The 27,125-nt window shown below is 53.0% G+C and overlaps 2 protein-coding genes across 12 annotated transcripts in view; both read right to left on the bottom strand.

The window, feature by feature from the left end:
• tns1b (tensin 1b) overlaps positions 1 to 20,454 on the bottom strand; it is a 33,867-nt gene extending 13,413 nt beyond the window's left edge. For 2 of the 11 annotated variants that reach the window (XM_061286740.1, XM_061286741.1), the window contains exons 1-5: positions 20,195 to 20,454; positions 12,647 to 12,761; positions 9,936 to 9,973; positions 4,353 to 4,391; positions 128 to 177 (exon numbers count right to left, since the gene is read on the bottom strand). In XM_061286740.1, the coding sequence (XP_061142724.1) occupies positions 128 to 177; positions 4,353 to 4,391; positions 9,936 to 9,973; positions 12,647 to 12,761; positions 20,195 to 20,317 (365 nt within the window). In that variant the 5' untranslated portion in view covers positions 20,318 to 20,454. Of the gene's footprint in view, positions 1 to 127; positions 178 to 833; positions 1,035 to 1,792; positions 1,835 to 4,352; positions 4,392 to 7,345; positions 8,363 to 9,935; positions 9,974 to 12,646; positions 12,762 to 15,280; positions 15,432 to 18,277; positions 18,471 to 20,194 lie in introns of those variants that run through there. The other 9 variants (XM_061286743.1, XM_061286744.1, XM_061286745.1 and 6 more) reach the window with 7 other exon arrangements.
• A 695-nt stretch (positions 20,455 to 21,149) lies between these two features.
• On the bottom strand, positions 21,150 to 26,805 carry esyt3 (extended synaptotagmin-like protein 3). Its single transcript, XM_061286424.1, has 23 exons — positions 26,209 to 26,805; positions 25,671 to 25,712; positions 25,448 to 25,582; positions 25,302 to 25,378; positions 25,162 to 25,231; positions 24,960 to 25,049; positions 24,828 to 24,883; positions 24,635 to 24,755; positions 24,392 to 24,568; positions 24,242 to 24,324; positions 24,111 to 24,159; positions 23,942 to 24,031; positions 23,813 to 23,875; positions 23,675 to 23,731; positions 23,198 to 23,269; positions 22,971 to 23,057; positions 22,756 to 22,905; positions 22,303 to 22,604; positions 22,049 to 22,147; positions 21,844 to 21,975; positions 21,659 to 21,764; positions 21,539 to 21,588; positions 21,150 to 21,409 (listed from the first exon to the last, which is right to left on the bottom strand). Exons 1-23 carry the CDS (start codon positions 26,608 to 26,610, stop codon positions 21,328 to 21,330), a joined length of 2,592 nt encoding a protein of 863 aa, XP_061142408.1. The 5' UTR covers positions 26,611 to 26,805; the 3' UTR covers positions 21,150 to 21,327.
• Positions 26,806 to 27,125: the final 320 nt, after the last annotated feature.

The raw sequence follows: 27,125 nt of genomic DNA, 5'->3' as shown, positions 1-27,125 counted from the left end.
AAAGTCTTGGTGTGGGGAAAAAGAAGCAAGGAAGAAAGGCATCGACTCAGTGTTCTATGATTTTTCTCAGGAAGCGCAGCAATCTTTCATATTCTGCCCACAGTGAAGAAAAAGAGCAGGACCCTACCTGGACGCTCTTCGGCGTGACTCCATGCTTTTGGACGATTTGATTGAAGCCTGTGCAACACAAAAAGAGACACAAACCTTTTATTTGGGCCATTGCCACAGTCCTGTCGAATAGAAAAGTAGTACTTTGGCACCACTCTGTCACATCTCGATGCTGCTATGAGACTGCCCCCCCTCCCAAAAAAAAAAGTAGTGCTCTGGCGCATCTTATTTCTGCCATAGGCAAGAGGTGCGAAAGGTACAGCCAGCAGCCAGCGAGCTGCAATGTTTCCCTCAAATCAACTGTTGTTACTAATCTTGTCCACTGGAGGGCGCACTGACCACTACTTCAACGACTTTCTGAAATGATGCCTGCATTTGTTAGTGACAACATTCAGGTGCTGCAAATGAGTTTCAATTCTTTTTTTCTAACAAAGCAAGTGTGCGTGCCGAGATTCTTACTAAAGGCGGCTTGAGTGAAGCCAAGTGGGCCTAAAGAATTGTTATCCATCACGGGGCCTTCCATCAGACAAGGGCCCGGCTTAAGCTCAAGAGACTCCAGACTGTCCAACTCTCAAGGTTGGCGGGAGTCAAATCCACAACAAGTGAAGCTGATTGACTGCCTTCACGCTAACGAGGGAACGTTTCCTTTACTTGGCACGTCCAAATGTTGCATAAAAAGTTTTCTTTTTTGCAGCAGCAGCAGCAGCAGCAGCAATCCTGCCTACCTTCCTGAATACGTAGCCGGTACTCCATCTCCAGGCCCCCCTGAGAGAGGCCAGCCGCCTCCTCAAAGAACCTTCTCTGTCCATCTCTGGCCGGGAAACTTGTTCTTGGAAAAGCTATTTGAAAAGCCGAGCCGCCGCATACTTCGGCCGCCGCCGCCGCCACCGCCGGGCTTCTTCCTTTGTCGTCCCTCCGTATGGTCCTCGTCAAGCCCTTCTGCTTTTGCCCCCCTCTTTCTCTCTCTCGCTCTCTCTCTCTCTCTCCCTCCCCCCTCCCTTTGGCATTTGGTTCTGTCTCACCCCGGCCGGGTTCAACTCTTCCCCCGCCCCTTCAACCATGGCCGCCTCGACACACCTTTGCACAACTTCCGACGGCAAAAGTGACGTCCCGTTAAAGCCAGACAACTTCATATGAATTAGCACGGACAGGGTGAGCTGAGGTTAGCGCTGAGTTGCCGTGGCCCACAATGGCCGCTCCACTTTCCCATGAGGAAAATCATCGGCCGGCGCCGCTCCAAACAATGTTTACGGCTCGAGCAGACGTCTCGGTGTGCTTACGAGAGAAAACAAATCTCTCGACACATCTCCGAGTATTGAACATTTCCTTTAAGATGTAACTTCCCACAGACGTGCGGTTTTGACAAACTTGTGTGTGAAGCGGATGACACTCAGCTGAACTTTAAACTACTTGTGTGTGTGTGTGTGTGTGTGTGTGTGTGTGTGTGTGTGTGTGTGTGTGTGTGTGTGTGCGTGTGTGTGTGTGGTGAGGCGCAAATCGAAAGCAGGCGCATTTTAGCGGTCACAAATCAGCTGCTAATGGCAGCGTGTGATGTGTGTGTTGGGAAAACAATGTTTGCTGTCACTTCTGCTACATCCGCCAAAGCAAGTGTGAGGATGCTCATGAGATTTGAACCCTTGCTTTTGGCTCTTTGTTTTGCCAGAGAAAAATGACACTCACTCACCGAGGTATCGGCATGTCGGAGAGGCAGCTCGGTGGCGGGCGCCTGTTTGGGGGAGAAGAGACAACAAGTGAGTGAGGTCAGCGCTGGCTGGCTGGCTGGCTGGCTGGCTGGCTGGCTGGCTGGCTGGCTGGCTGGCTGGCTAGATGCATGGATGGCTGGCTGGCTGGCTGGCTGGCTGGCTGGCTGATGGCTGGCTGGCTGGCTGGCTGGCTGGCTGGCTGGCTGGCTGGCTGATGGCTGGCTGGCTGGCTGGCTGGCTTTGCAAAACTCAACCTGACGTCATTTGCCGCCGCCGTTCTTTGCCCTAATGTGGCCCCCGAGGCAGCCGTCTATTAGCCCGCCGCGCAAATATTTACTCCAGCAGACAAGGCTGCTTTTCCATGAGCCAGAAGGCCCGACCCGCTTTTCAAGGCCTTATACAGACATGAGGGCTGAGCGAGCGCAAGGAAGAAAAACACCACAAGGCATCTCCGGCATTCGCTGCCTCGCTACGGCGAGCTGAGCGCACGCGCGGGCGCGCTGTCCGTTGGCTATTGCCGACCTGGACGCTCCATTAGGTACACAAGTCAACGCCTTTCGCTCACAACACTGAAAATGATTGAGGTGCAGAAAGAGAGTCTATTTTTGAGTTAGCGGGCGGGAAGGTGGATGATGCTCAGCATTCCTCTTTGTGTAACCAAAAAAAAAACGCAAATTACAGTGTGGCTGAGGAAGGCCACCCGAGTGTGTGTGCGCGGGCCTGCATGTGTGTGGTTGACGCTCCTTGAAATGAAGCAAAAAGGCAGCAGCAGCAGCAGCAGCATCAGACGGCTGCGCTAAAATCAGCAAGTTTGCCGCCGCAGGCATTTTGACACAAATAGAGCCATTGTGCATCAAGACAGAAAAACAACCCGCTCTCCTCTCTCTCTCTCTCTCTCTCTCTCTCCCTCTCTCTACAACCAACGTGTGCATTTCCGCTTTTGCAATTGCAGCCAGATGCTCGCCGTCTCGGTCTGCGCGTGTGACACGAGTGGGCGGGACTCGGGGGAAACAACCAAGCGTATGTATAAGCGCCGTTCCAGCCTGCGAGGACCCGACGCGACAAAATAATGATCCGATTTCTAAACGCTCGCTAACATCATCAATGTTGAGCCTTAAGATACGTGGACACAAGCAGCCAACAAAGGAGCCCACTTTCCGAGATCAGCTTTTGTGTGCGCAAAAACATTCGAAGAATCGGGCCGATGGGATGGAACCACCGCGGCGCCATCTCGCGGTGTCTTTCAGAATGAGCACCGCCAAAACAACGGCCCGTTTTTCGGTGACAAATAAAGGGCAGGTCACAATCACAAATAGGTGAATTCCCCAAATGGGAGATTGGAAAAAGCAAACTCAAAAACATAAAAGGAGATTCTTTTTGTCAGTAAATGTTTTCGATGATGAAGCGTCCACTCGGCAGTTAAGAACTCGTCAGCGTTGCCAGAGTGTGACCCGGTCCTCTTCGGGTCCAAGAACTTGCGCAGACGTCCACAGACGACAAGGGCTCCAAAGGCAAAGTCAACATTCTACCAAAATGGATTCTTTTTTGCTAAGCTGTGATTATGGCCAAGAAATCGCCGAATGAAGACACAGCTGGGCCCGAAATGTAAACACAGCAAGTATGGCGAGTTCCCATTCCCTTCAGGCCCTCCCGGGACCCTCCTTCCCTTCCCTTCCCAAAAATGTTTTGTGCACGTGAATGCAATCAAACCGCGTTTCTTCCCAAAGGACTGCTCCAGCTCGTTCGATGCATCAACAAGTTACATTCCATTTTGGACTTGGGTCTAATAGCATGTTCTTGTGTCATTACATAAGCGCCATTTCATGAAACGTAAGACGCGACACGTTGGGAAGCATTTTCCCTGGGAGCAAAGGAAAGCCATGGAGGGAGGAGGCGGGAGCGCCGCAGCGTATGTTTGCTTAGGTTTGTCAAGCATCCAAAAGCCTTCAAATAGAAAACATGCAGAAAGAGGGTGAGCGAGCGAGCGGCCCGTAGCGCTGCCGCTGCCGCACGTAGCGCCCCATGACCAAAAAAGGCAAGCGTGTTCTGACTTCTCTTCATACTCGCACTCGGCTCCAGCAAATGATGTCGTCAGCCAGCCAGCCAGCCAGCCAGCCAGCCAGCCAGCGAGCGGCGCATTCCCGCCTCCTCCCTCCCCTCACAACCTTCGGCTTGATCGCGATTCCCATTTGCTTTAGCCTGGCAGAAGCTTCGACGTCTGCTTCTCGTGTCAAGTACGCATGTTCAAATCTGGTAGCAAGCAACCGCACAAATTCTCCAGAAGAGCAGAGTGAATGGCTTTGGGGTGGCCCGCCAAATTTGGCAGCGGGACGACACAAAGACTCAGACAGAAGGCTGCAAAGCAAAATGGCCGGCTGACCTTCACCTCACGCGTCTAACACCACGCAAACGTCACCTTGCTCAGGGCCGCCATTTTTAATCGCCTGCGTCCAAATACGTATTCACCAACTAGAAAGTACGTGAATAACTTTCAAATGTAAGAAAACAGTGCTATTAAAGAGTCATTGAAAATACACTTACCAGCTCATAGTTGGTCGCTGGAACACAGGTTGAAGACACCTAAAAACAAAAGGAGACTTTGATCAATAAAAACCCATTGATTTTTTGTCAGTCAAGGAAGTGGAGCAGCTCAGCTTGAGGCCCAAATATCTCAACAACAACAAGAAAAGCTCGCGGGGCGGCTTTTTTTTTCTTTCTCTAAATGAGTGAACGATGAAAAAAACAATGTTGTCCTGACCACCGAGTGATTACAGGGCAGCGGAGGGAGCGCAGCCAATTGCTGTCTTTGCAAAGTGACTTTGGCTCCAGCACGTCACGCGCTTCCATCCTAAGACTGACATCCAGTCGACAAAAGCCAGCCCTCGTCCACCAAGCCACTCTGGCGGACAGGAAGAGCGCGCCCGTAATGGCCTCCGGCCGTGAGCGAGCATCAAGACAAATGGGGCGCCGCTACTCGCGTCTCCATCCTCAACATCCGCAAATCAAATTCCAGAAGAAAAGCACTTGCACTTTCCGTAGTCCAAAAGGACGTCAAAGTGGGTGCCACGTGCCAGAAGCGCTTTTTCTTTCCCTTTCCTAAATATGGGCAACAATATTGACCTCCGGCAGTCGCGGCCATCCGACTCCTCCGCTCGTCCGGCCTGCTCAGCGTTTTCACCTGACGGGCATCTGACGGACCACGGCCGGGCGTCACGTGTTTGCATTCCAACGCGAGCGTCTCGCTCCTTGACTCGACCACGCCGTGGACAAATTTATCAGCGCGTCTCGCTCACATTGTCTCCTCGTGCGCCCGCCGCAAAGTCACAGAACGGAAGGAGACGCGGTGGATTCGGCCCACGTGCGGCCGAGGCCCTCTAGTGGCCTACTCGGGGGCCGGACCCGAGCCCGAAAGTCAGCGAGACCAAGGCAAGTCCACCGTTTGGGCCGTAAAGTAGCTCCCGTATTTTGGGAGCCCCACCGTGGACGGACGGAGCTTTTCGTCACCTGCGCCGTCCTACGTGGCATCGAAGTTGGATGCCGATTTGAAAAGCGGAATGCAAGCGGAGGGCGTCGGCAATTCAATTTCAACTTGGGGTCCGAACAATGGCCAACGCTCGGCAAAAGCAACACAGAGTGAGTCTTTGTGCGCTGCGTGGGAAGGAGGGAGGCCGGCCGGCCGGCCGGTTGGCCACAGCGCGTGGCCATGCTATCGGGAGTACTCAAACGAGCGCAATGGAATCAAGGCTCGCATTCCCGACGTGCTTGTGTAAACGACATTAGGCCAGGGCACAGAGATCCCGGTCGCACGTCGGTCGGCTTGGGTCGCGTGCAAACATACCAACGATCTGTCTGGCTGGCTGGCTAGCTGGCTAACTGGCTAGCTGGCTAACTGGCTAGCTGTCCGGCTGCGTCCGTCCGTCCTGCCGTCCGTCACGGCGCTTTGCGCCAGAAGGCAGATCCGGCTGGGACGCTTATCAAAGAGAAAAGGAATCTATCTCGGCAGGCATCTTCAGGCTTGATTTATGGCCGAGTCTTTCTTGCTTGAGAGTTACGACATTTTCTCGCTGAAAACTTTGCGGATAGCTCTCAAGCGGGCCGGACAGAGTCAAAGCAGCTGGCTCGTGCAGCGATTCCCGTCGGAACGCTGCCGATTTATCTTCCCGCAAAGAAGGACTTGAGACTTACAGGCATGACTGATTTGTTTGGGGCTGCCTCTTTGTCTTTTTGGGCGTGATCCCTCAAGATGGAAAAGTCTTGCTCATAAACGAGATCATTTGACTCGGGAGGGAATCGTGTCGTACAGTCAGTCAGGGCAGGGCGTGACTCACACGCACCGAGAGGAGAAGGCGCGACGAGGTGGCCAATGGCTTAAGTGGCCCCTTTTCTCTGCACCCCAACCAGTGGCCGTGTCAAGCCATGCCAAGAAGGAGCTTTGGGCTCACACCGAGCGGACATTTCACCCTTTCCAAGCCTCATCACAAAGTGAAGTAGGCCTTTAAACATCTTCCGTTTTGCATCTCGGAGCCAGTAAAAACATTTTTCCATGTGATGTCATCAGGCAGCTGCTGGCGAGCTCAAAGTAATGTGCAGAAGGAGCGCGCCGGCAAAGCAGGACGTGGGAAACAAAGACGTGAAAGCGGGGCTCTCATTAACTGACCACGTCTCGCAAATGGTTTCTTTTGGGGGGCGCTTTCATCAACCAATTAAAAAACAACAAGCAAGATGGGTTTCCATCCTGGAGTTTGGACAAGCTGAGACCAGCCAGCGACTCCTGTCACAGCCCGTGGCAATTGTGGACTTTGTCTTTGGATTGGGCCCTTTGCGATTGCCGAGAGGCTCTTGTCTGTTGGAGCCCTTCATGACTTTGAGTCAAACACGTCTGTCACTTGACTCAGGACGTGGCCTGATGCGAGGACCGCGCTCGTTTGAATTCGAGGCGGCAAAGGGAAGTCAATGGCAGCCGTTGCACAAGGCCGCTTACAACAACCCTTTGGAGTGTCCTGACAAAGACAGAAACAACAAACGGAGAGCAACAAAGGTACGCTAGCTAGCCTAGCGCAGTGTGTGGCTGCATCCACGCACAAACACGTTTCAAACACCAAGCTAACATCAAAGATGCGAGAGAGCCCAAGAATTCCAGGAGGAAGTTTTGATGAAGCAAAGTGCTGAGGCCATGCAGCCCATCATGCTGCCCGGCTGCCCGCCTGCCCGGCTGCCCGGCTGCCCGCCCGCCTGCCCGGAGATGCCACCAATGCTGCGGGCAAGCAAGCGAGCAAGAAGACCACACACGCACGTGGGCTGAAGATGGCACGCAGGATTCACAGCAAATGTAAAGGAGATTTGCCGCCCGCGCAAATACGCGCACACGTCGTGGCCACGTGACAGCAAATCCAAACAAACTGATGATTGATGTGCCAGCGGCACTAAAGGCTAGAAAAAGGACCCACGGCAAGCCAAGCTTTTTCCAACCAGGCAATTTGGATTTCTCCAAATTCCACAGAGGCAGCAGTTCCTTGCCACTTGGGTGGACTTACCTGAAACAATGCGGTGGCCATCCTCTCCTTTTTTCTTTTTAGTGCTGCATGGTCTTGCTCCAGTTAGGCTGAATCCGCTCAGGGTTACCTTGGTGCAGACGCTGGGGAGAGTGTGTGTGTGTGTGTGCGCGCGTTTGTTAGAAAAGAAAGCGAGAAGAAAGCAAGCGTCGATGTGCGTGTATGTTGAAGGTCCGGGCTGGTAGGTCTGGCTCTCGTCTGCCTTCTCGTTCCTCGCTTGACTCTCACTCCTCCACCTCCTCCTTCCCATATGAAAAGGAGCAGAAAAATGTCCGAGCGTTCTCGCTGAGAGCGCAAGAAGAAGTGCGGCCGGAGGCAAACGCTAACATCCCGCCGCCACTGGAAACATCGCAGTGCAGCACACTGCAAGCGACAAGAGAAGAAGTCAAATCTGCCGCACAGTTTGCTTGCAGCTCGCTTACAGCTTGCTTCGTTTTTTTCCCCCTTCAGTGTGTTTGCCGCCTGCCTGGGCTTTTCTCCTCCCCTCTTGTTCAAGGCGTACAAGTCATGAGAAAAAGAGAGAGGCGAGAGAGCGAGAGCGAGAGAGAGAGAGTGGGGGAAAAAATAGACTCAAAGTGAATTTCCCATGGTTGGACTTGGACTTGGGAAAGAGGGAGGGGGGGAAAAAAGTCCCATTCCTCATTCTGTCCATCTTATCAAGGTCTCAAGTTACAGGTTAAATATAAGCCCTCCTTTCCTCCCTCAAAGTCACTTGGGAGGAAAAGAAACCCTGCCATGACTTTCTTTTTCGACACACGTGCACGCACACAACGTGTCCCAAAGAAGAGCGGGCAACATCTTGCGCGCATGCATGACGTTTGCTTTTATGGCCCCAAATCACCATGCTTGCTAATGTGAGATAAGCCTTTCACTCAAGAGGGAGATGGAGGCAAAGCCAGACCACACTTTGACGATGAAGATCACCCTGTTGCAAAAGGGCTGGCATACGAAAAGGAGGGACAGGGTGAGGTCCACTTTGACATGTCTGACTCAGGCAAGAGCAGAAGCAGCTGACAGATCCAACCCCCCCCCCCCCCCCCCCCCCTTCAAGAGCGATGTGCAACATTCGGCCAACACCCAGACGCTGCGGGCCAGATGTGACGCTGACGTTTGTCCGGGACTTTTAAATGGACAAAATGAACTTTGTTGCGCTCGTACCTCACACGGCGTTCTTTTGCTTTGATTGCCGTTTTCAAGTCAAGTCCAAAAGTATCTGAGCTGAATCAAGACACTGCCTTTCTTTTTTTTCGGTTCACATTGTTGCTCCCTCCGGTGTGGCCAAAAGGGAGCGATGAGTTGCGAGAGCCAAAAATGCCGTCTGCAACTCCCAATGACAGCATCGCCCGGGCGTTCCTGTTGATTTTCTCCGGCGTATCCATGTGAGCTTTATGCGGCCAGAATATATTTAGAAAGATGAGCATCATCCCTGATTTGTTTTGGACATGTTTATTGAGTTAAGGAGGAGCAAATGTTGCGTGTTCACCTCCGTGTGAAATTTTGCCGACATGCCAAACGTGTTTTTCACATCCCCTCGCGAACAAGCACATGGCTGCTACAAACATTTTCACGAGTGAGTGCCACGCCTCCATTGCGCGCCAGCCCCGCCCAAAAACAGGGATGCCTTTCTTGGAAAGAAGAAGAAGAAACGGGCCAGCGATCCAATTAGCGATGAGCGCCACGAGGGCGAAGAATGCCCGACCGACACGATAGCCATCGGGAGGAAGGCCATCAAAGTCCCGCCCTTGCTCGTCATCTCGGCCCGGCTGGCAAATTGTTTCCTGGCCGGCCCGTGACGCCATCCTCGGAAATGTTTGCAAAAGGAAACGCCACTGGCGTTTGGGCCGATGGAATGCTTGACAAAGCCGGACCAACGTTTGGAAGGGTTCCAAAAAGAACAGCAGCCCATCCTGGCAGTTTAGCGCGGCTTCAAATGGCTTCTCATTTGCACTCAAAACGGTCAAACAAACAAGACGACGTTTGGAGCATTTCTTTGCGCAGATGAGCTGGAAAGGCGTCGCAATATTTGTGGAGTGGAAAGTCATTCCGATGAGGAAATAGCCGTCGTCACGGCTTCCCGCTGCTGACGCTGTGTTTCGTGTAGAAGCCAAACAAAGCCACGGTAGTTGGGCGGCTAGCAAGTGCACGCTTGCTAACTTGTGCATCAAATGTATGTCCAGATAAATGTCAGACTTGTTGGCCGGCACGTGGCGTGACTCCCTCCCACCTCTGTTGGAGAATTTGGATCCCCCCAAAAAAAAACAAATTCAAATTGCCCTTTCCTGCACACCAATCATATTTAGCACAGACTGTGTGGCATTTCCTGCCAGTAAAAGAGTGAGCTGGGCTCCAGAGAAGCTCTCAATGGAAAGCTACAAGCGGGCGTTGCGCAATCTTCCGACGCTCCGGCAAAGATCAAGCGCGCCGCGCGTGGCTCCGGCAGGTGTTTGAGTTCCTGACTTGAGAACAATTTCCAAGTTACGGCTCGCTTGGAAATTCTTCAAATGTCCAACGAGACACGTAACGAGACGGCACCGGTCGCGTTTTCATGCAATTGCGAGCGAGCGCTTCTTACCTTGGCTTCACATTGCTTGTGGCAAAGAGTTCGGCACACTAGGGGAAAGAAAAGACAAAAAAAGGGGAGAATGGATTATTGCCACAGTTGCATGGCAACTTGCAAAATGAAAACAGTGTGACCAAAGAAAAAAAGAATAATCATATTTGTTCAAACTGTCAGCAGGACCGGACCGTTTCCATGACAGAAAAACGTTGTGCCTCTAATCTTTTCTAGTCATGTGGCTTGAGGGGCTTTGCTGAAACCATGTTGGAATATCCAGCAGCAGAAAGTCCATTTGAACATCTTGAACAGGAAGTGTCTTTGCAGCATGTTGCATTGACATCCCGTTTTCTATAGTATTGCTTCAAACAGGCGCGGAAGTCTGAGGCAACAAATACAAGTCAGAAAAGCAAAGTGGATCAAACTCATTTTGGGAATATTCTGACCAAAGACATCTGGGAAGGCTTACATTGTGGGGAGAAAAAAAAAACAAAAAAAAAAACATCTCCTCTAAACCAAGCTTCATTGAAAATGGGTCAATTTGACCCACAGCATAACAGGAGGGTTAACGAAATCCAATGACATCATCAGACATTTGGTTCCTATTTGGGCCCTCCAGAGACAAATGGGGGGGGGGGGGGGGTCATTTTGACTTGTTAATTACAGGCCATCAAAAATGGGCAGCGCCGTGAAATCTGAGCAAAAAACAGCCAGCATCAGATTGCGCAAGGGGCCCAGCCCGCATCCGCAATCAGCAAACGGTCATTTTTCCAAACAGAATCAAATCCGTCGACAGAAGGCGCGGAAAGCAACAGAAGACGAACGAGTCAAGCCAAGCGCGTCCGACACCAGCGCCTGGCCTCGCTCGCTCGCTCGCCCCCGACTTTGCTGCTTGGCACGGAGAGTGAGAGGAAGGAAAAGATGACGTAGGCTCGGGCCGTTTCCTTCCGCTGGCCCTTCAGTACCGAGCGAGCGCATGGTCCCGCGGGGCCGGCCGGGCCCGACCGCCCCCCGTACGTACCAGGCCCGACACAATGGCCCGGGCGGGGCCGGACAATTTCCTCCCTTTGCGCTCTCACTTTCCCCCGTCCCATCCCGCCGACGTCCTTTGCTTCAGCTGCGCCGCCACGTGAGCGGCCACGCACGTGCACAGGTTGCGGCGACTGGGCCGCACCGTCTCGCAACCTTAACCCGAGACACTTGGGATACGAGTTAAGTTCAAGTCCCAATGATGGTCACACACACACATCTGGGTGTGGTGAAAAGTGTCCTCCTCATTGAACCCATCCCCGTGTGATTTGGATCCATCCCCTGGGGTAGAGGGGAGCAGTGAGCAGCAGCGGTGCCGCCGCGCTCGGGAATCATTCGGTCATCTAACCAACCCTTTACGCTGAGTGGGGAGGAAACGGGTCCCATTTTTATAGTCTTTGGTATGAACCCACAACCTTCCAGTCTCAGGGCGGCGGACACTCTACCGCTAAGCCACTGAGGCCATCATTGTTTCCTGTTCAGCCATCTTCAATTGGCTCCATTTAGTCAGACTATCGATGCCATGTTGAGAAAACAATTTGAAGGAGAATGTAAACATGGTAAGCGTGGCCGGCCCGTGAGCGTATCGGCTAATCTGCCGCAGCAGCAGTCGAGACAAATACAGTCACGACATCATTGCAATTCCATCTTTGTCAAGTCAAAGAGTCCGCCGACGCTTTTGCATCGGATCTCTTTATCAACACGCAACGCAAACGCAGGCCAACCTGATCAAAGTGTGCAAATGGTTGCAATGACGCCCTATGTCCAGGAGATGGCGTGCTGACTCTTGCGTTTGCAAGAGGAGGGGAGGGGAGGGGAAGCCCGGGCGCCACCGCCACGTTCTTGTGCCTGTTTTGCTGCTGCTTGAAATGAGCTCGGCTCCTCAGCAAGCACCATTCCCATCACGTCATCATTATTGGCTTGCAGCCGGCCGGATATGACTCTGGTAGGCTCCACCAATTGCGTGCAAAAATATACTGACAATTTTGTCAAACGCGGCGGCAGGCCTTGATATTGTTCTGCTGCACGAATGGCTATGACGAATGATGACCAATCTTGAGCAACATGTTCCTATTGCTGACAAATGTCCTTACTGTCTGCCCTGCACACACACACACACACACACAAAAAAAAGAAATATTTTGGAAAGTTTGGAACCGTGCGAGCGTGGGACATGCATACAGAGCAGCTGGATGAGCTCAACAATTACACCCGCACGCACTCCTGTCGCCGCCACCGCCACCGCCGCCCCTCTGTCAATAAAAATTCCTCAAAGTGGCTTCCTGGCCCAAAATAGCCGGTTGCAGAGCTGCTTGTTTCGGAAGAGCACCGCTGACCTGCGTCAACACGCCTATTGTGAGAGTAACCCACACGCGGTATCCTGGCAACCACCGGCCGGCTGGCCGGACGGGAGGAAGTCCAAACGCTTGCGTCATGCATGGGGAGACCATGTGACTGCACAGTGTTAGTAAACAAGAGCAGCAGAGGGGAGCTGCCAAACACATTTCGATCCATCTAGAATCTGCCGCTCAACCAATTAAGTGCATTCATCCCAATAGGACAAATAAAGTGCAAGCATCAAATGCGTGTTCCCAATTGTCCCGCCAAACCAAACAAGGGCACCTTGTTATCGGGCCCAAAACAGACATTTCCGCTACGAGGCTAACGCTAGCGGGTTGGAGTACAGGTAGGCGACTGACCTCTGCAGATGAGTCCGTCGTGGACAATGATGTGTTTGCAAACGCCGCAGGTCTTGGGTTTTTTCAAAGTCTTCTGGCGGAAGGTGTGGGAATGCACCGCTTCCAATTCCTCGGGCTGCAAAAGACAAACATCAGGTGTCGGTGCTGAAATCCGTTTTGCTTTAGCGCGTGCAGGTGGCGTGTGTGGTTTGGACAATGGACAAATGGAATGATGCAAGCGGCGCCAGCCGGCGTGCCGGCTCGCTTGAGAGGCCCATGGCGGGAACCATCCGGCCAAGCCTTCGTAGCGGCCGGCCATCGCGACTTAACGTGATTAGCTTAATCGAGTTTGGCTGACATGGCAGCCGAGCGTCAGCTGGGTTCTCTACAGAGCGCCGGAGGAAGTGCATGTTTGTGGGGGGGGGGGGCAAGCACTGGCCCTATTTCCACATTGTCATGCTCCGGAATGTGGAGGCCGTACGTCCTGGTGCAATCGGGTCGCAGACATTGAAGCGTCGGCCACCTTTCCTTTTGTGGGCCCCTAATTGTTTGCGAGCATTAGCGATGCAGCTGCCGCAGTTTGTTTATTGTTTTGGGGTTAGCCAGCTGGCCAGCCAGCCAGCAAGCCGCTTGTGGGGGTGACACGGGCGGGCAGATGGGAGCCCCGAAGCTCCACTGTACGGGGTGCACGCAAAGGCTCCGCCCCTCCCAGCTCCTGGGAACAGACGGCCTCACCCCGCCGACGCATGCATAATCTGACGCCCGCTCGGCATTCATTAGCACACACACATGGGAACAGTTGCGCATGCATCCACACAAACATGGTGTGGGACTTTTGTACAGCTAGGCTGTCAAAGTGTGCCCTCCTCCAATTCCAAAAATCTTAAGCGGAGTAACGGTTGGGTCACGTTTCTTCAACAACTCCACGTTGGACTTTGACTGCACGCATTCCAGCGGCATAAGGTAACCCGCACAAGCCTTCCTCGCCTTGCTCTCAAATCACTCCAAAAGTGTGACTCATCCTGATGCGAGAGCATACACACATGTGCGGCCATGACGCCGTAACTCGCTCATGCGTTACTTTATGATCCTGTCAGAAGGTGTTTGCCCAAAAAAAAAAACACGGCAACGTCATCAGCCAATCCCTCCAATGGCATTTGTGAAAAGCCAAAAAAAAACACTGAAAAAGGTTGATTTATGTTGACCCAAAAAGTTATATTTTGATCAGAACTGACACAAGAGAACGGAATGAAAAGAATTTGAGTGTATGTGCACTTAAGTGGACATAAGTGAAGTCAAGCAGCCTTGGATCAGGCAGCGGAAAAATTGGAAAATTGCGCAAATGCCAAGAGAGGCCGCCGCCGCTGCCGCCGCTGCCGCCGCCGCCGCCGGGAGCTTTAAGGCCAATGTGCCCACTCGAGCGTGGGGGGTCTTGGGGCCAGCCAAAGGCCTGGGAGGGGCCTTCCACAAAGCCCGGCACCTCTCATAAATCAACCCAGCGCTGGTTGAACTTCCCTTTTTTCTTGTTTGTGATTTTTCATGCAAGTCATCCAAAGCAAACACGTTGAGGAAAAGGGGCCGACGGGCGGGGGGCGCCGGCCGGGCTTTTCCCACCTCTGACAATGTCGACGTTGTGACTTTGCAGTTGGACCTCCTTTGATGGACTCAAAATGCACACACCAGCGCCACCTCGAAACAGACAGCGAGACCCATTTTTAGGCTCCTTGGAGGGAGGCTGGGGTTTGTCCTCGCCCGATGGAGCGTCAATTAACGGCGACCCGCATTGCGAGCTGGCTGCCTTTGTTCCACGCTGCTGTGGTGCGCTCAATCAGTGAAACAAAGCTATTCCGCTGCTTGAGCGCTTTGAGGATCATTTACACACACACACACACACACACACCCCTCGGAAAGAATGGTAATTAACTGATGACGAGCTTATCCGGTCTGCTCGTCAAGTCCCGAAGGACCAGCGCCAGCGGGATCAGCTCCTTCTTTACTTTGAGATGGAAAAAAAAAAAAGCGGCCGAGGTGTTTGGAAGGCCGGCCTCTCGTGTCAAAATCAGCAATCGAGCAAAAGTGCCACAACTTCCTCAGTGGGTCACTCTGACCCGATCTTGACACAGCGGAGGGGCAAGGGACTAATGCGGCAGGTCACACGGAGGACATTTTGCTCGAGCCACTTTCAGGCAAACACACAGGAAAGCTCACGACCCGGAAGGAGCCGGCGCTGCACAAGCAAGCGCTCGGCGAGCACACGGCGGATTCAATTAAACCAGAGCGACAGCAACAACAACAACAACAAAAAGCCTGCGTGTGTCCACCACCTAAAAGCCAGCAGAAATGCACACGCATTGGATCCAGCGGGAGACAATGCGCCTCCTGTCTCAATGCGCTGTCCTTCAAGAAGTCCCTAAAGTGTCACAGCGGACCCCCCCCTCCAGGAGCTCAACCTCCAGCCAACCCCCGACAAGCAGACCACCCAACAGATCCTTTGGCTTGCTTGCATCTGGATCCAGACCAAAGGTCTGCAACCAAATCACTCCCGAGAGCTTTGCCATCGATTCCTCCTTGTTCATTGCCAGAAAGTCGCCCGTGTCGTCTGGTCTGGAGCGTGCACGCCAGACGAGAAAGAGCGAGGGCACAACATCATCTCACCCAGAACATGCAGGACAGGCAGACCCAGGTACGAGCGGGGGCGGCCAAAACGCTCGGCAAGCCGAAGGAGACGGACGGCATGGTGGGGGAGGGCTCGCTCAGAGGGCTTCCGGACGTCCCGTCCCGGCTCGACGATCCATTGCCACGCTCCAGGCGGACGCTTGGGAACGTCAGGATCCTTCGACTCGCCCCCCCCTTGCCTCCCTCCCCCCCCAATGTCAAAGTGGCTCTGTCCTCTAATTGGATCCCGACTGCCTCTCCTCTTTCTCGTCACTCCGTGGCTCCTCCCTTCTGCCAAGGCAAACTTTGACAAAGCTTTTTGGAAACAAGGGGAACCAACGGGCTGGGGAGGGGAGGGGGTCAGCCAGCTCCGACCTCTCCACATGGAGCCAAGGGGGCGGGGTGCTCTTATTCTCCATCTCTCCTGCCTGCCCCTCCTCTTTCTACTCCGCCCCCCCCCCCCTTCTCGGGCGCACTTATTTTAATTTCATTCATTTCTCGATCCCCTCCACCTCCCCCTTTGTTGCCAGCACAGACACGAGATTGCGTCCAGAGAGAGCGAGAAGGCCTTTGGTCAGCTCCGGGTGCTGACCAAAACCCAGACTCCAACCCCATGGAGTTCCAAGTCACGCCTATGTAGCTAGTGCACACAAAAAGTAGACGCAAATTTCTGGGCTCTCTAAGCATCTTTCCTAATAATCACCGGGCTCAACTTCTTGACATCTTTCTCACACGCCGCATTCATAGACAAACGTCCGGCGAGGTGCTGAAAGACACACACACACACACACACACACACTCACACACACTCACCGCGCAGCAAGCTGAGAGGATTAATCTCCTGGTATTTCCCGCGGACCACCCGGAGAGAAGCAAAGTCTCCAAGGGAGACGGCCAGCATTTAAGCCCGACCGACTGCCAGAATATGCAATTGACTAAGTACGAAAACTGAGCCGATATTCCAAAAAAAAAAAAAAAAAACATTCCAAACAATGTTTTCCATTCGTTCCCAGACATATTTGATTGTTTGTCTATAACAGAGCCCACTGGTCCAATATCACAGATACCACAGTGGACAAGGTGAGGCCGGCGACCCCAAGCGGACAAACAGAAGATGAAGCTGCTCTGTGAATGCACCGATTGTTTTCTCACCGCCCATCGTGACTTTTGATTGTGGCTCGCAGGCAAACGGGGAGAGCCGAGTGATACCTGGCGTTGGCCTTTGCCGCCTTTCCAAAAAGGGAAGATGCAGCAGAACAGGAACAATCTGGCCCAGCTGAAAATTGCGGCTAGACAGCGCTGGAGTCTGCCCATCCTCTCGGGACGGCCGTGGGAGCCCAGATCTTCCTCGCCGTATGCGCCTCTTGCCGCTCCCTCAAAAGCAACCAGCTGAGAAATCACACAGACCATCCGGGCCGGGACGGGCCGGGCCTGGCGGGCGCTACGGCCAGTCACAGACGTGGCGGACGCATGCGCCTAGGTCGACTCCTGACCAGTGAGTGCCCTTGCATACGTTCGTCAATCCATCTGTCCATCCATCCGTCCTCCTTGCAGCATAAGAAGAAGGCAAAGGAGGAGAAGAGAGTGGTACATATCAAGTGGGAGGCGGCGGGACCGCTCGTCTTCTGAGGGAGGAACTTAAAGTGATGAAAAAGGGAGGGAGGGAGGGAGGGAGGGAGGGAGGCTTTTCAGGCTAATGACTCCAGTTGACACAAGACAGATGTGTCCTCCTCCTCCACACCAAGATCAACTCGGAGGACGTCATGGCAATTTGCCTCAGTGAATGCCGGGCGACCAGAACTGGGCTGCGGGTTCCCCGCCACCCTGAAGAAAGACGCCAATTACGAAGCAGATGTGCTAAGCGCTAGTAATGGCGGGCTAGCAGTCTGTCATTGACGCTCCCGAAGCAGAGCGTCCATCCGGGCCCGACCTCCTTGCTCCTTGGAGAGCGAGCAGCCAACAGGCTACTCTTCCGATCGGTCCGGGTCAAGCGTTCTGGCCGGCCGGCGAATTTAATCGGTCGGATGCGGTGGTGCGGCTTCCGTCTTGCGCAAGCGGCTCGCATTGTGCTGAGCTTACACTTTCTATCCCCTCAGTGACAAGCGGACCAAGCAGATTCTTTTCTGCAAGGCCTTGCAGCCCGGCTTGGCCCGGCCCGGCCCGCCTTTCAATGTTGCTCATCCAAAAGGTTGGCCGCAAGAGAGCATTTTTAATCATATTAGCGGCTGGCCGGCCGGCCAGCCGTCCTCTTCCATCCCAGCCAAGTGCCTATGATTAATGTTTCAATTGTCTCCCGCTCCTCCCCCATGCACGATTGATCCACACTGCAGCCATCTTTTTTTTTTCAAGAGCTTGGCCAACGCAAGTGCGTGCCAGAACGCCATCAGGGATTAAATCAAAGCTCATTTCATTAGCGGTGCAAAGAAGCACCAAGGTTCTACCTTGAGTCAGCAAATGGGAGTGAGCCTGTTTTCGAGTGCATCACTTTTGCCGGAGAAAAAAATAAAATCTAATTGGTGGCCCACACAGCGTCACACGGGCGGAAACTAGGAAAGGACACTTAGCCCAAGCTGCGGCCAAGCGGTGCTAAATTAGCAGTCTGCCATTTGTATTTGTTTCGCTGTGCTTTTTGTCTTGGCTGGAACGAGGTCAACGACCTAATTGCATATTTACATTCTTCTTTGTTTGTCTCTACGTACTACACTGCCGCCCAGTGGCCAAGTTGCACACACCAGAAAGAGCCGCAATGAATTGAGGCAGTCAGCGTTCTAGTCAACAATGTTATGAGGACGTGAGCGTCTTACGTTCAACGTTACAGACAGCTACGTTGCTAAAAGAAGCCGCCATGTTGCTTGTTTGTCCTCCTCACAGAGGTAGAAACAAGGCATTTTCACCCAGCGACTTGAACAAAGTGAAAGGGGGCTCCTTTCAAGGAAAAGCCAAAGCGAAACGCCTTGGTCAGGCAGGCAGGCACCCAAAGGCGTCAACGGCACTCACCAACAAGAACGACATTGCCGCCAACACAGCGCTCTCCTTCTCCTTAGACACATCCAAAGCAAAGCGCTCGGTCACTCTTGAAGCTTTCCCACTTGGATGTTCTTCTCGCTGAGGCTTACAGTGACAAAAGCCAGCCCTGTCGGCTGGCCCTCATCCTGACATACTTCCTGAGCAGCATTGTTAGCCAGAGCAGAGGAAACACACACACACACACACACACACATCATGGAAAGCTTACGAACACAACATGGAAAGCAAAATCTTGCTTTTCTTTTTTTCTTGCGCTGCTTTGGCCAAGGTCAGTGTTAAAGCGAACAACAGGCTTTATTTTCCCTCGGTCAAATTTGAATGGCAACATTTGTTTTGCAGAGGCTAACTTGAAAGTGCATTCCAGTGGCAATAGCTACTAATCTATCCTTTTAAAAAAAAAGTCAGCGATGTGCCTCAGCTTGTCACGAAAACAAGATGTGTGGGGGCAAAGGGAAAAAAAAAAGCGGGCTCTCTCTTCCTGTGTGCATTCAAAGTCAATGCAGCATGCCAAGGGGGGGGTCGGGACATGATGGGGCGACCCAGCTCCCGCGGCCCAACTTGATAATCCATCCGCAGATCTGCGTGTACCTTTTTGCATTTGAAAGCAACCGACAGATCAATCTGACCTGCTAGAACTAAAGACGAGCCTGTTCCAAAAAACAATGTCCCGCCACTGGAAATGAGCAGAGGTTGCGTTTGCTGGAGCAGCGCACGCCTCTCTCCCGGCTCGCAGGCAGGCGGGCGGGCCGGACGCCGCAAAGACCCCGCCGGCGAGACAGAGAGCCTCTTGTTCTGGCCCGCTGGCAGGTAGGAGTGGAGCGATAGGCCGTCCTCGCACACTCAGCACAGAGGACGCACTGTCTGCCGCTGACGGCCACTGGAATGCGTGACGCTGCTGCTCCCCAAAAATCACCTTTCTTTCACCACATCCCTTTCAAACACAGCCGAGCCCAAAAGTAGATCCCACTCATTCCCACAAAGGCAACCATCCAACGTTGTTGGTTTTTTTAGAATCGGTGTCAATCTAATCGATGATCACCTTATAAAAACCAAACAAAACAGGGTTGAACCACTCAATTGTATTTGTGCTGCTCCTCTTTGGCCACCAGGGGGCAGTGTAATACACACAAACTCATAGGAACCCCTCAGTTACTAATAAAAGATTGAGAGAAAGAGATTGATTCTTCATATACGCAAGTGAGGTGCGGGTTTTGTTTTTATCTACGTGAGGTCGCCATGGTCTCACGCGTGCAGTCAGGGAGCCAAATGAAGTGGGAGCCACTGCACTGCACTGCACTGCACGTGCAGTCAGGGAGCCAAATGAAGTGTGAGGCTCTGTGAGCCGCTGCACTGCGCTGACGACGTCAGTTGAGGTCACGGGCAGACGGTCGAAGAATGTGCTTGTCTGCACCCGATCTTCGAACCATTTGTGCAATCAAGTCATTATAAAGGCTTTTTCCTGACCACCTGTCATGGCTTCCAATGCACTCTCACTCATTCAGTGGTTCCCTTCCTGTCAGCCAGTTGTTTTGCAAGAAACGCATGGCACTTTTGCTTGCCGAACTTAACCGCACTCTTTGCTCTTGGCTTGCTTGCACCTTTGGCTACTCTGCAGCCAGCGACAGTCCGCGCACCAAAGAATCACTGCAATTTGATTTCTGAAATCCTGGATGCAGTCAAAAAAAAAAAAAGCCTGACCATTCGGACAGCTGTTAGTGTAAACAGTCCCTGAAAACCTTTGCTCTATATATTTTTTTTTAAACCCGATTGAATAAATAGCCCCCTTCAGAAATGCTGACACTAATTTTTCATTTTGCCATGACAACAGTTGATTTCGACTGATAAGAAAGTTTTAAGATGAGCAGCTGAAGATTTTTAATGACTCACCCCGAGAAGGCTGCAGTCTTTCCTCTTCTTTTTCTTCTTGTCCTCATCATCGTCATGCAGCTCACCAGGCATGGGGAGGAAGTCTTCTTCTTCACAGCACATGAAGCTCACCGTGCATCCCATCCGAGCAGAAAGGCCGCCGATCCCATTGGCGGACTCTCGGGATTATTCCCAAGCCAAGCGGCTGCGGAACACAATTTAGTGGATGCAATGCTTGCATGAGATGAGAAAACTTTGCATGCCCAGTCGGAAGGGAGCCTGCCTGCTCTCTCACTCTGTGTGTGTCTATTTGTCTCTCACTCTCTCTCTCTCTCTCTGGAGTTGTTGCTGCCCCCTGCTGGTGTCTTTCCGAGCCCGTGTTGGGTAGTTCTTTTCAATGTTTACAAGGACTACAACTTGACGTGAATTAACCACTACTCCACGGGATTTTTAAGTGCACTTGTATACAGTATATTTTATTTTACACAGTGATTGGAGTGAACCGACTTTGCCTTGACGTGCGAGCTCAAAGGAGGCACTCCATGGTGACGGCACTCGCCGACAAACGGCACTTGGCCACATTTGGAAAGAATTCTGCAAAAAGGAGTCTTCACGTTGTAAAGAACACTCCCATCTTTAGTTAACCTTCCAAGCGAACATTGATACGTTGTTCTTCGAGTCCTTTGGCATAATGCCAACACGCAGCGATAGCAATTAGCGTCAGAAGCGGCGGTACTCTGCCTCTTCTTTGTCGTCTTTGCTTGTTTCTGCGCAATTCGCATGGTCTTTACTGACATCTGGTGGTCAAGGTGGGCACAACACATTGCATGGTCTTTACTGACCTCTGGTGGCCAAAGTGGGCACAACACATTGGATCGCGCTTACGCGGAAACCAGATTGCAATATTACTCTATGCTTTTATGAAGTCAAATAATATGAAATCAGTACTGTTTTTCGTAATCAAAAAACAAATCCAAACTGTTTGATTTTTATTTTTTCCCATCCCTTAATATATGACAAAAACACCGTAAAAGAAATGACATCACAATGCAGAACAGCTTGTAAATCAAACCTGACAAAAATGAGAGTAGCGCAGAAAAATATTTCTCAGATATGTAACATCAACCCAGTTAGTCTACAGTAACATCTTCAAATCACTTCGAAAAGGAGCTCAGGCTGGAAGCATCGTTTGTGCTGTTGCTTCGACTCTTCGGGCCTTGTAACGAGAGCTTGTACCTTACGTGAAAAAGGAAGAAATGTTCACAAAGAATCCTTTACAAAAAACGTCTTGCTTGCTCTACAGTAATGGTATCTGACAGCACAGTTCAATTGCGAAGAAAAGACTTTGAAGAAGGCATCACGTACCAGTTTTTGACACCCTTGACAAGATCCAGCTGGGCGAGATTGATCAGCGCCTGCACACAGGAAATGAAGTTCAAGCTCAATTCTGAAAGGCCACGCGGACGCTCGCCTCGGCCGACCTACCGTCCCAATGTCCTTTCTTTCCCGCATGTGGAACATCTTGTTGTTTTTCACCGCCACATCCAAGGTGCGCGCGAGGGCCTCTTCCAGGCTCACGTCAAACTCAAATCTGGAAGACGTGCGGCGGCGGCGTCAGAGAAAAGGCGGCCGGCCGGCCGGTCCGTACTAAGCAAAGCGAGAGCGGCTACTTCTCGTCAAAGACGGGATTGACGGTCCTCTTCTTGACGTGGGTCCGCTTGCGGTGCCTCCAGGTCTGGTCCGGGAGCAGGTACAGCCGCACGTAAGAGTCCGTTCCGTTTTCGCTGCAGGGGAAGATGTCTCTACGGACGGCCGTCGGACGGCGAGTGAGAGAGCGCGACCGCAGACCGGAAGGGCCGGGGGGGCTGTCAATACCTGCAGCCGTTGACCAGGATGACCAGTTTTTTCCTCAAGGTGGCGTAGCGCACGGTCAGGCTGATCTCTCCCAAGGAGCCGCGATGTTTGCGGAGGACCCTGCGGAAAACCACCAAGTGTCAAGAGAAGCGTTCACGTGACATGCTTGATTCTGGATAGACCTGCTGTAGGTTTCTCACTTCTTTGATTTGGCAGAATGAAAGTGAGCCCCCCCCACCCCGGAGCCCCGCGAACTTTGACCCGGACAAACTCACTCGGGATAGGAGGCCCCGTCCACCAGATCGAAGCGCGACGCCGCCAGAGCGTTCTCGGACAAGAGGCTGTGCGAGTCGTAACGCCGCATGCTGAGGGTGGCCGGGGACGGCCTCAAGGCCTCCGAAGCCAGATAGGAGGCCCGCCGGTGGGTGGAGTAGTCCTCCGGGGGGGAGGCTGCCGACGAGGCCTGACTGGCGAGACCGGTGCTGGTAGAAAGCGCGCTGAGAGAGGACGCGCCGGCGTTGCTCGCCGTCATTTGTGGGTTCGGCGGTTTGGATTCAGGCTGCTCCACCTTAAGAACCTGTCAGGGTAAAGGAAGGACTCGTGAAGATCAGCGGAGGGGAATTTGTTGTCAAAGGGGACGGACGGGCATGTTGCAGAAAATAGACTTTGCAAAAATGTCCATGTGAGCCGCTGTTGGTTCTGGCCTTGCGCCGGCCGTCTCGACCCACCCTGAGCGTGGCCTTGAGTTTGATCTGGCTGTTGGCACCAGACTGCTCCAGCTGAAAGCGCTGGTCCAGCATCATGCTGGAGACGTTGACAAAGCGGGCGAGGGGCAGGTGAAGAATGCCCAGTTGCGTCTTCTTCTCGTGCTCTTTCACCTGCCAGCACAAATCAGCAAGGGACACACTCATCGGGCCAGAGTGGGCTCGTAACGTCGACCGACCTGAATTATGAGCGTCTGCTTTCTGACGTCGTGGACAAAGAAAGTGAAGCCCTCCTCCCATACGGGGTCTTTATTGGCAAACACAACCTGCGAAGAGCGATGGAGAAGCGCTAGTTGTAATAAGTCGGTCAGCAATATTAGCTTGGCATGTGCATGCCATCCGAGTCAAACTATTCTTGCTCCTATTTTCAAAATAAAATAAGAATATTGCACGGCATACGCCATACCTTGCTTTTCTGAACGTCGTCATCGATGGAAATTTCCGTAAAGGAGCTCGGACCTGCAGACTTCCTGGTGAGCTGAAAATGAAGACAGTCCGTCAGGAAATATGCAAAAAAAGAAAAAGGCACTTTTTCCCAAGTTGTTTTTGTCACTCAAACGACTGGCAAGTCCAAATTTCCACTCGTGTGCTTCTAAGTGTACTTTCAGGAAACATCCAGCAGGTGGCAGCAGTAGAAAGAAAGAGCCCACTAAGGCGCTGACATTCAGCAGACAACAATATTGGGTAGTCAGTCATAAATACGAAAACCCCAATGACCATGATGTGTTATGAAGAAAGTTCATCCCCAAACAAATGAAACGTAAGGCAAAAGTAAAAAAAAGAAAAGTGATAAGGGAGTGGGAAGCACGCCAAGGGAAATATGACAGTCGAAAGACAGGAAATACCGGCTGGCGCAGCAAAGAGAAACAAAAAGGTCACTTACCCGACCTTCTCGCCCATGCTTCTTTTTTTGGTGCTGCTCGATCTCACTGCGGTCTTTCTGCAGACATACATTTGAAGGCATCCTCGTTGCCCCGAGAAGCATCATGAAGGCAAATTGCCGCCCGCCAAGGTGACTTACGGGAAGGTTGGAGGCGTTGTCCAGATACACGGCCAGCATGGCACAGGCGTAGCCTTCGGAAGACTGCAGGAGGAGGAAAATGGATTGGTCTCCAAGCCACTCCGTTTTTTGGATTGGATTGATTCGTACCTCCTTCATCAGAGTGGCGTCACTTTGGAGTGAAAGCCAACAAAGCTTCAGATGTACTTCTCCACTCGGGACCCCGTCCAGAGGAAACCACTGGCAGAGAAACATCAAGTTGGGGGGCGGGGCTGGATGGGGCGACTCCATTTCATTCAAATGACAAGTGCGGCCTCACCTGATCCATTTCTTTCTCCTTCTTCACTTCTCCCAGATCCAGGCGATACCTGAAAGGACAAAGCGGCGGCGACGACGACAACTCGCGGTCACGCCTGGCGGCCATTCATCTGCGCGTTTGATTCTTCTGACCTTCCGATGAAGTCGTCTTTGTCTCGATCTTCGTCAAAAATGTCCACTTCCAGCTCTTGTCCCGGTGCCTCGTGGACCACAAACTGCAAAAGCAGACACGTGGTACTGCTCCATGGCGACGCCGGTCGCTCTGCTGGGAAGCTCTCCTACCTCGTAGACCTCGGCCCATCTGGGGTGCAGATTCTCCTGGATGGTCTTGCTCTTAACCTTGCGGTCGCCGACGCGGAGGACGGCGTACGGGTCCGACTTGCCCTTGACCAGGCCCAGCATATACGTGTCCTTGGCCACCAGGTCTCTGGCCTCCAGCAAGTGGACTCTCACCACACCCTGAAGAGCAAAGGGGCTGGCTAGCATTTGCGCACCGAGCGACCGGGAGGGACCTTTGTGACGTACGCGAGGCAGCGGGAAGCGCATCTGGTCCACTTTGACTTGGTCAATGAGCGGAAAGCACATGCGGTTGGGCAGCACCATGAGGGAGGCGATGCTGTCCATGATGGTCCCCTCGGACAAGGAGCTGCACATCAGAGAGACCGCGCGTTCGAGACTGACTGGGCCCAAAGGGCGAAAGGCCCAGCCGAGGCGGTACCTGAAGCCGGGGCTGTCCAAAATGTTGGTCATGCCCGTCCAGTTGATTTCCAGGGTCTGAAAGAGAAGAGGCCACGCGATAATGGTCCGGGTGGACGGACGGAGGGACGGAGGGACGGACTAGGCCACTCACCGGCCGTTGGATGAAAAAGAAGGTGACTCCTCCCACGAGCGGTGCTTCTTCGATGAGCGGCTCCAGAATCACCCTGATCATCCCCCGCAGCTGAAAGATTGAGATTGAGGCTTGCGGCAAATTGACCAAACTTTGGCCTTTTTTGCTCGCTGTCGGCGTTCTGACCCCCACGGAGGGGCAACGGGCCAGGCGGGCGGCTCACTTTGAGTCCTTTGACGCCCACCGTGATGGCCGACTTGAGCTCGGCGTCGATGTCCACGTCGCCTTCGTAACTGGGAAAGAAAAGGCGTCAGAAAGGAGGGGGCGCCGCCGCCGCTGGAGAACTGTACCAGCCGCACCCACTTGATAGTCATGTCCAGAACCACCTCCCGGTGATCCACCTCGTCCGTGTACGCTTTGATTCCGACGATGCGGAGCGGCTGCCACCCAGAAAGGCATGCACAGATGAACTTCAGAGGCTATGCGGTCAACCTGGAGGACCCACTCACAATGTGTCCAAAGTGGATCTTGGTGAAGGTGAAGGTCTTGAGCTCAGGGTTGGACTGCTGGATGGCCGCCTGGATGTTTTCCCGCAGGAGCTTCTCCATGAACATCCCGAAGAAAGGCCAAGCCTGCTCCACCACCTTCCGAAAAACAGCGCTCGCTTACGTTGCTGCCCAAGATAGCTCGGCGTGCGTGCGTGCGTGCGTGCGAGCGCTTTTCAAGTCGTACCTTGTTAACCCACTCCACTTTCTCCACGTCGGTGAATTGGATCTTTGGGGGAGGAGGAGGAAAAACCCAACAGCAACAACGTCAGTTCATCAAGTTTTGGACTGACGTCGGCATCTTGAACAATCTTCCTTGTTTTTGTTTCCCCAATGAATGAATTGTGAATCGTCACTTGAAAACCCTGCAAGCACATTCAAGCTTGCAGCGCGGGTGTGGTGCAAAGTTTCCGAGGATCAACCCAAGTCAGGTATGTCGTGCAAATGAATCCATTGCTGCTAGCACAGCAGCGTCACGTTTCACTTCCCAAATGATGGAATTGAACAAATGTCGCCTATTTCAATTGACAGACAGAAAACAGAAATGCATGGTAGCACTTTTTTCTTGCCTGGCTGCATGGCCTGGGCCGGGCCGGGCCGGGCCGGGCCGGGCCGGGAAAGGCGCACCTCGAATATTATCTGGGCGCTTCGGACCGCGGTTTGCACATTCTCCTCATTTTAGGAGACTCGAGCGCTGTTCTTTTTGGAGCTTGGGACGTACGTACCCACGATGCCATCTGCAGGGAGTTCTTCATCTCCGCGCTCACCACCTGCGTCTCGTTGTCCACAAAGTCGATGGCGCCCCCGATGCGCGATGCCTTCCACTGGCGGTTCTTCTTCCACCAGGTGACCATGAGCATGCACAGCAGCAGCCAGCTGACGCTCAGGCCCAGGTAGCCCGTCAGGTAGACCGGGTACAAGAGCACCGCGCCGCGGAGGAAGTACATGAAGAATTCGGTCAGGATGCGGTTGACGCCGGACGAGGTGAGTTTCTCCGAACTAGCGTCGACTTCCTCGAGGCTCGGGGGAGCCATCGGGGGAGCCATAGGGTGCAGCGCGCCGAGCTCCGAGCTCCCGGGAGGCCACGAAGCTCCGCTGTCGGGCGTCGGAACCGAAGGAGACGCCATGGGCGCAGCGGGGAAGTGGACCGAGACGTTTCCGCACTCGGGAGCCGCAACAAGTGGGCGGGGGCACACCTGAGCCTGTTTGGGTGGGGCCGGCCGTGAAAACAAATGAAAGTGTGGACACGCTGCGCTGCCCTGCCCTGCGTGGCTGCGATCCACGTCACAGGCCTCGTGTTGCTCGCGTCTTCTTTTCAGTCCCTTTTAAGTGGATCGAGTTCTGCCGTCGTTATTATGGAAGGAAGGTAGGAAGGATGGAAGGAAAGACACGCCCCGCTGGAATGATTGGCTGTCGCATCCAGGTAGGACACGCCCTCCAGCATCCAGCTCGGCGCAGAGCAGCCAGCCAGCCAGCCATGCAGCGCATTCCATTTCTTCTTGATTTCTACAAACGCTCAGCTCAGCGGATCAAGCAACCCAAAGTGTTTGAATTGCAATAAGATTAGCGAGCTAGGAGTTCATGAGCGTCGGCTTTTTTCTTGTACACAAATTCTGTCCTCCAAGCAAACTGGAGACGGTGA

Source organism: Syngnathus typhle, linkage group LG9 (genome assembly GCF_033458585.1).
Source record: "Syngnathus typhle isolate RoL2023-S1 ecotype Sweden linkage group LG9, RoL_Styp_1.0, whole genome shotgun sequence".
NCBI classification, from domain to species: Eukaryota; Metazoa; Chordata; class Actinopteri; order Syngnathiformes; family Syngnathidae; genus Syngnathus; species Syngnathus typhle.
Note: the sequence above shows the minus strand (reverse complement) of the source record. Positions and strands in the feature narration are given on the sequence as shown.

Bases quoted from the DNA above. Each gene is read 5' to 3' on its own strand.
- esyt3 (XM_061286424.1), bottom strand. From the start codon at position 26,610: ATGGCGTCTCCTTCGGTTCCGACGCCCGACAGCGGAGCTTCGTGGCCT. The intron at 24,160-24,241 runs GTCAGAAGAATC...TTGTCCTTTCAG, and splicing joins AAAGACGACTTCATCGGAAG to GTATCGCCTGGATCTGGGAG. The intron at 23,058-23,197 runs GTATGGCGTATG...CGCTCTTCGCAG, and splicing joins ACGACGTTCAGAAAAGCAAG to GTTGTGTTTGCCAATAAAGA.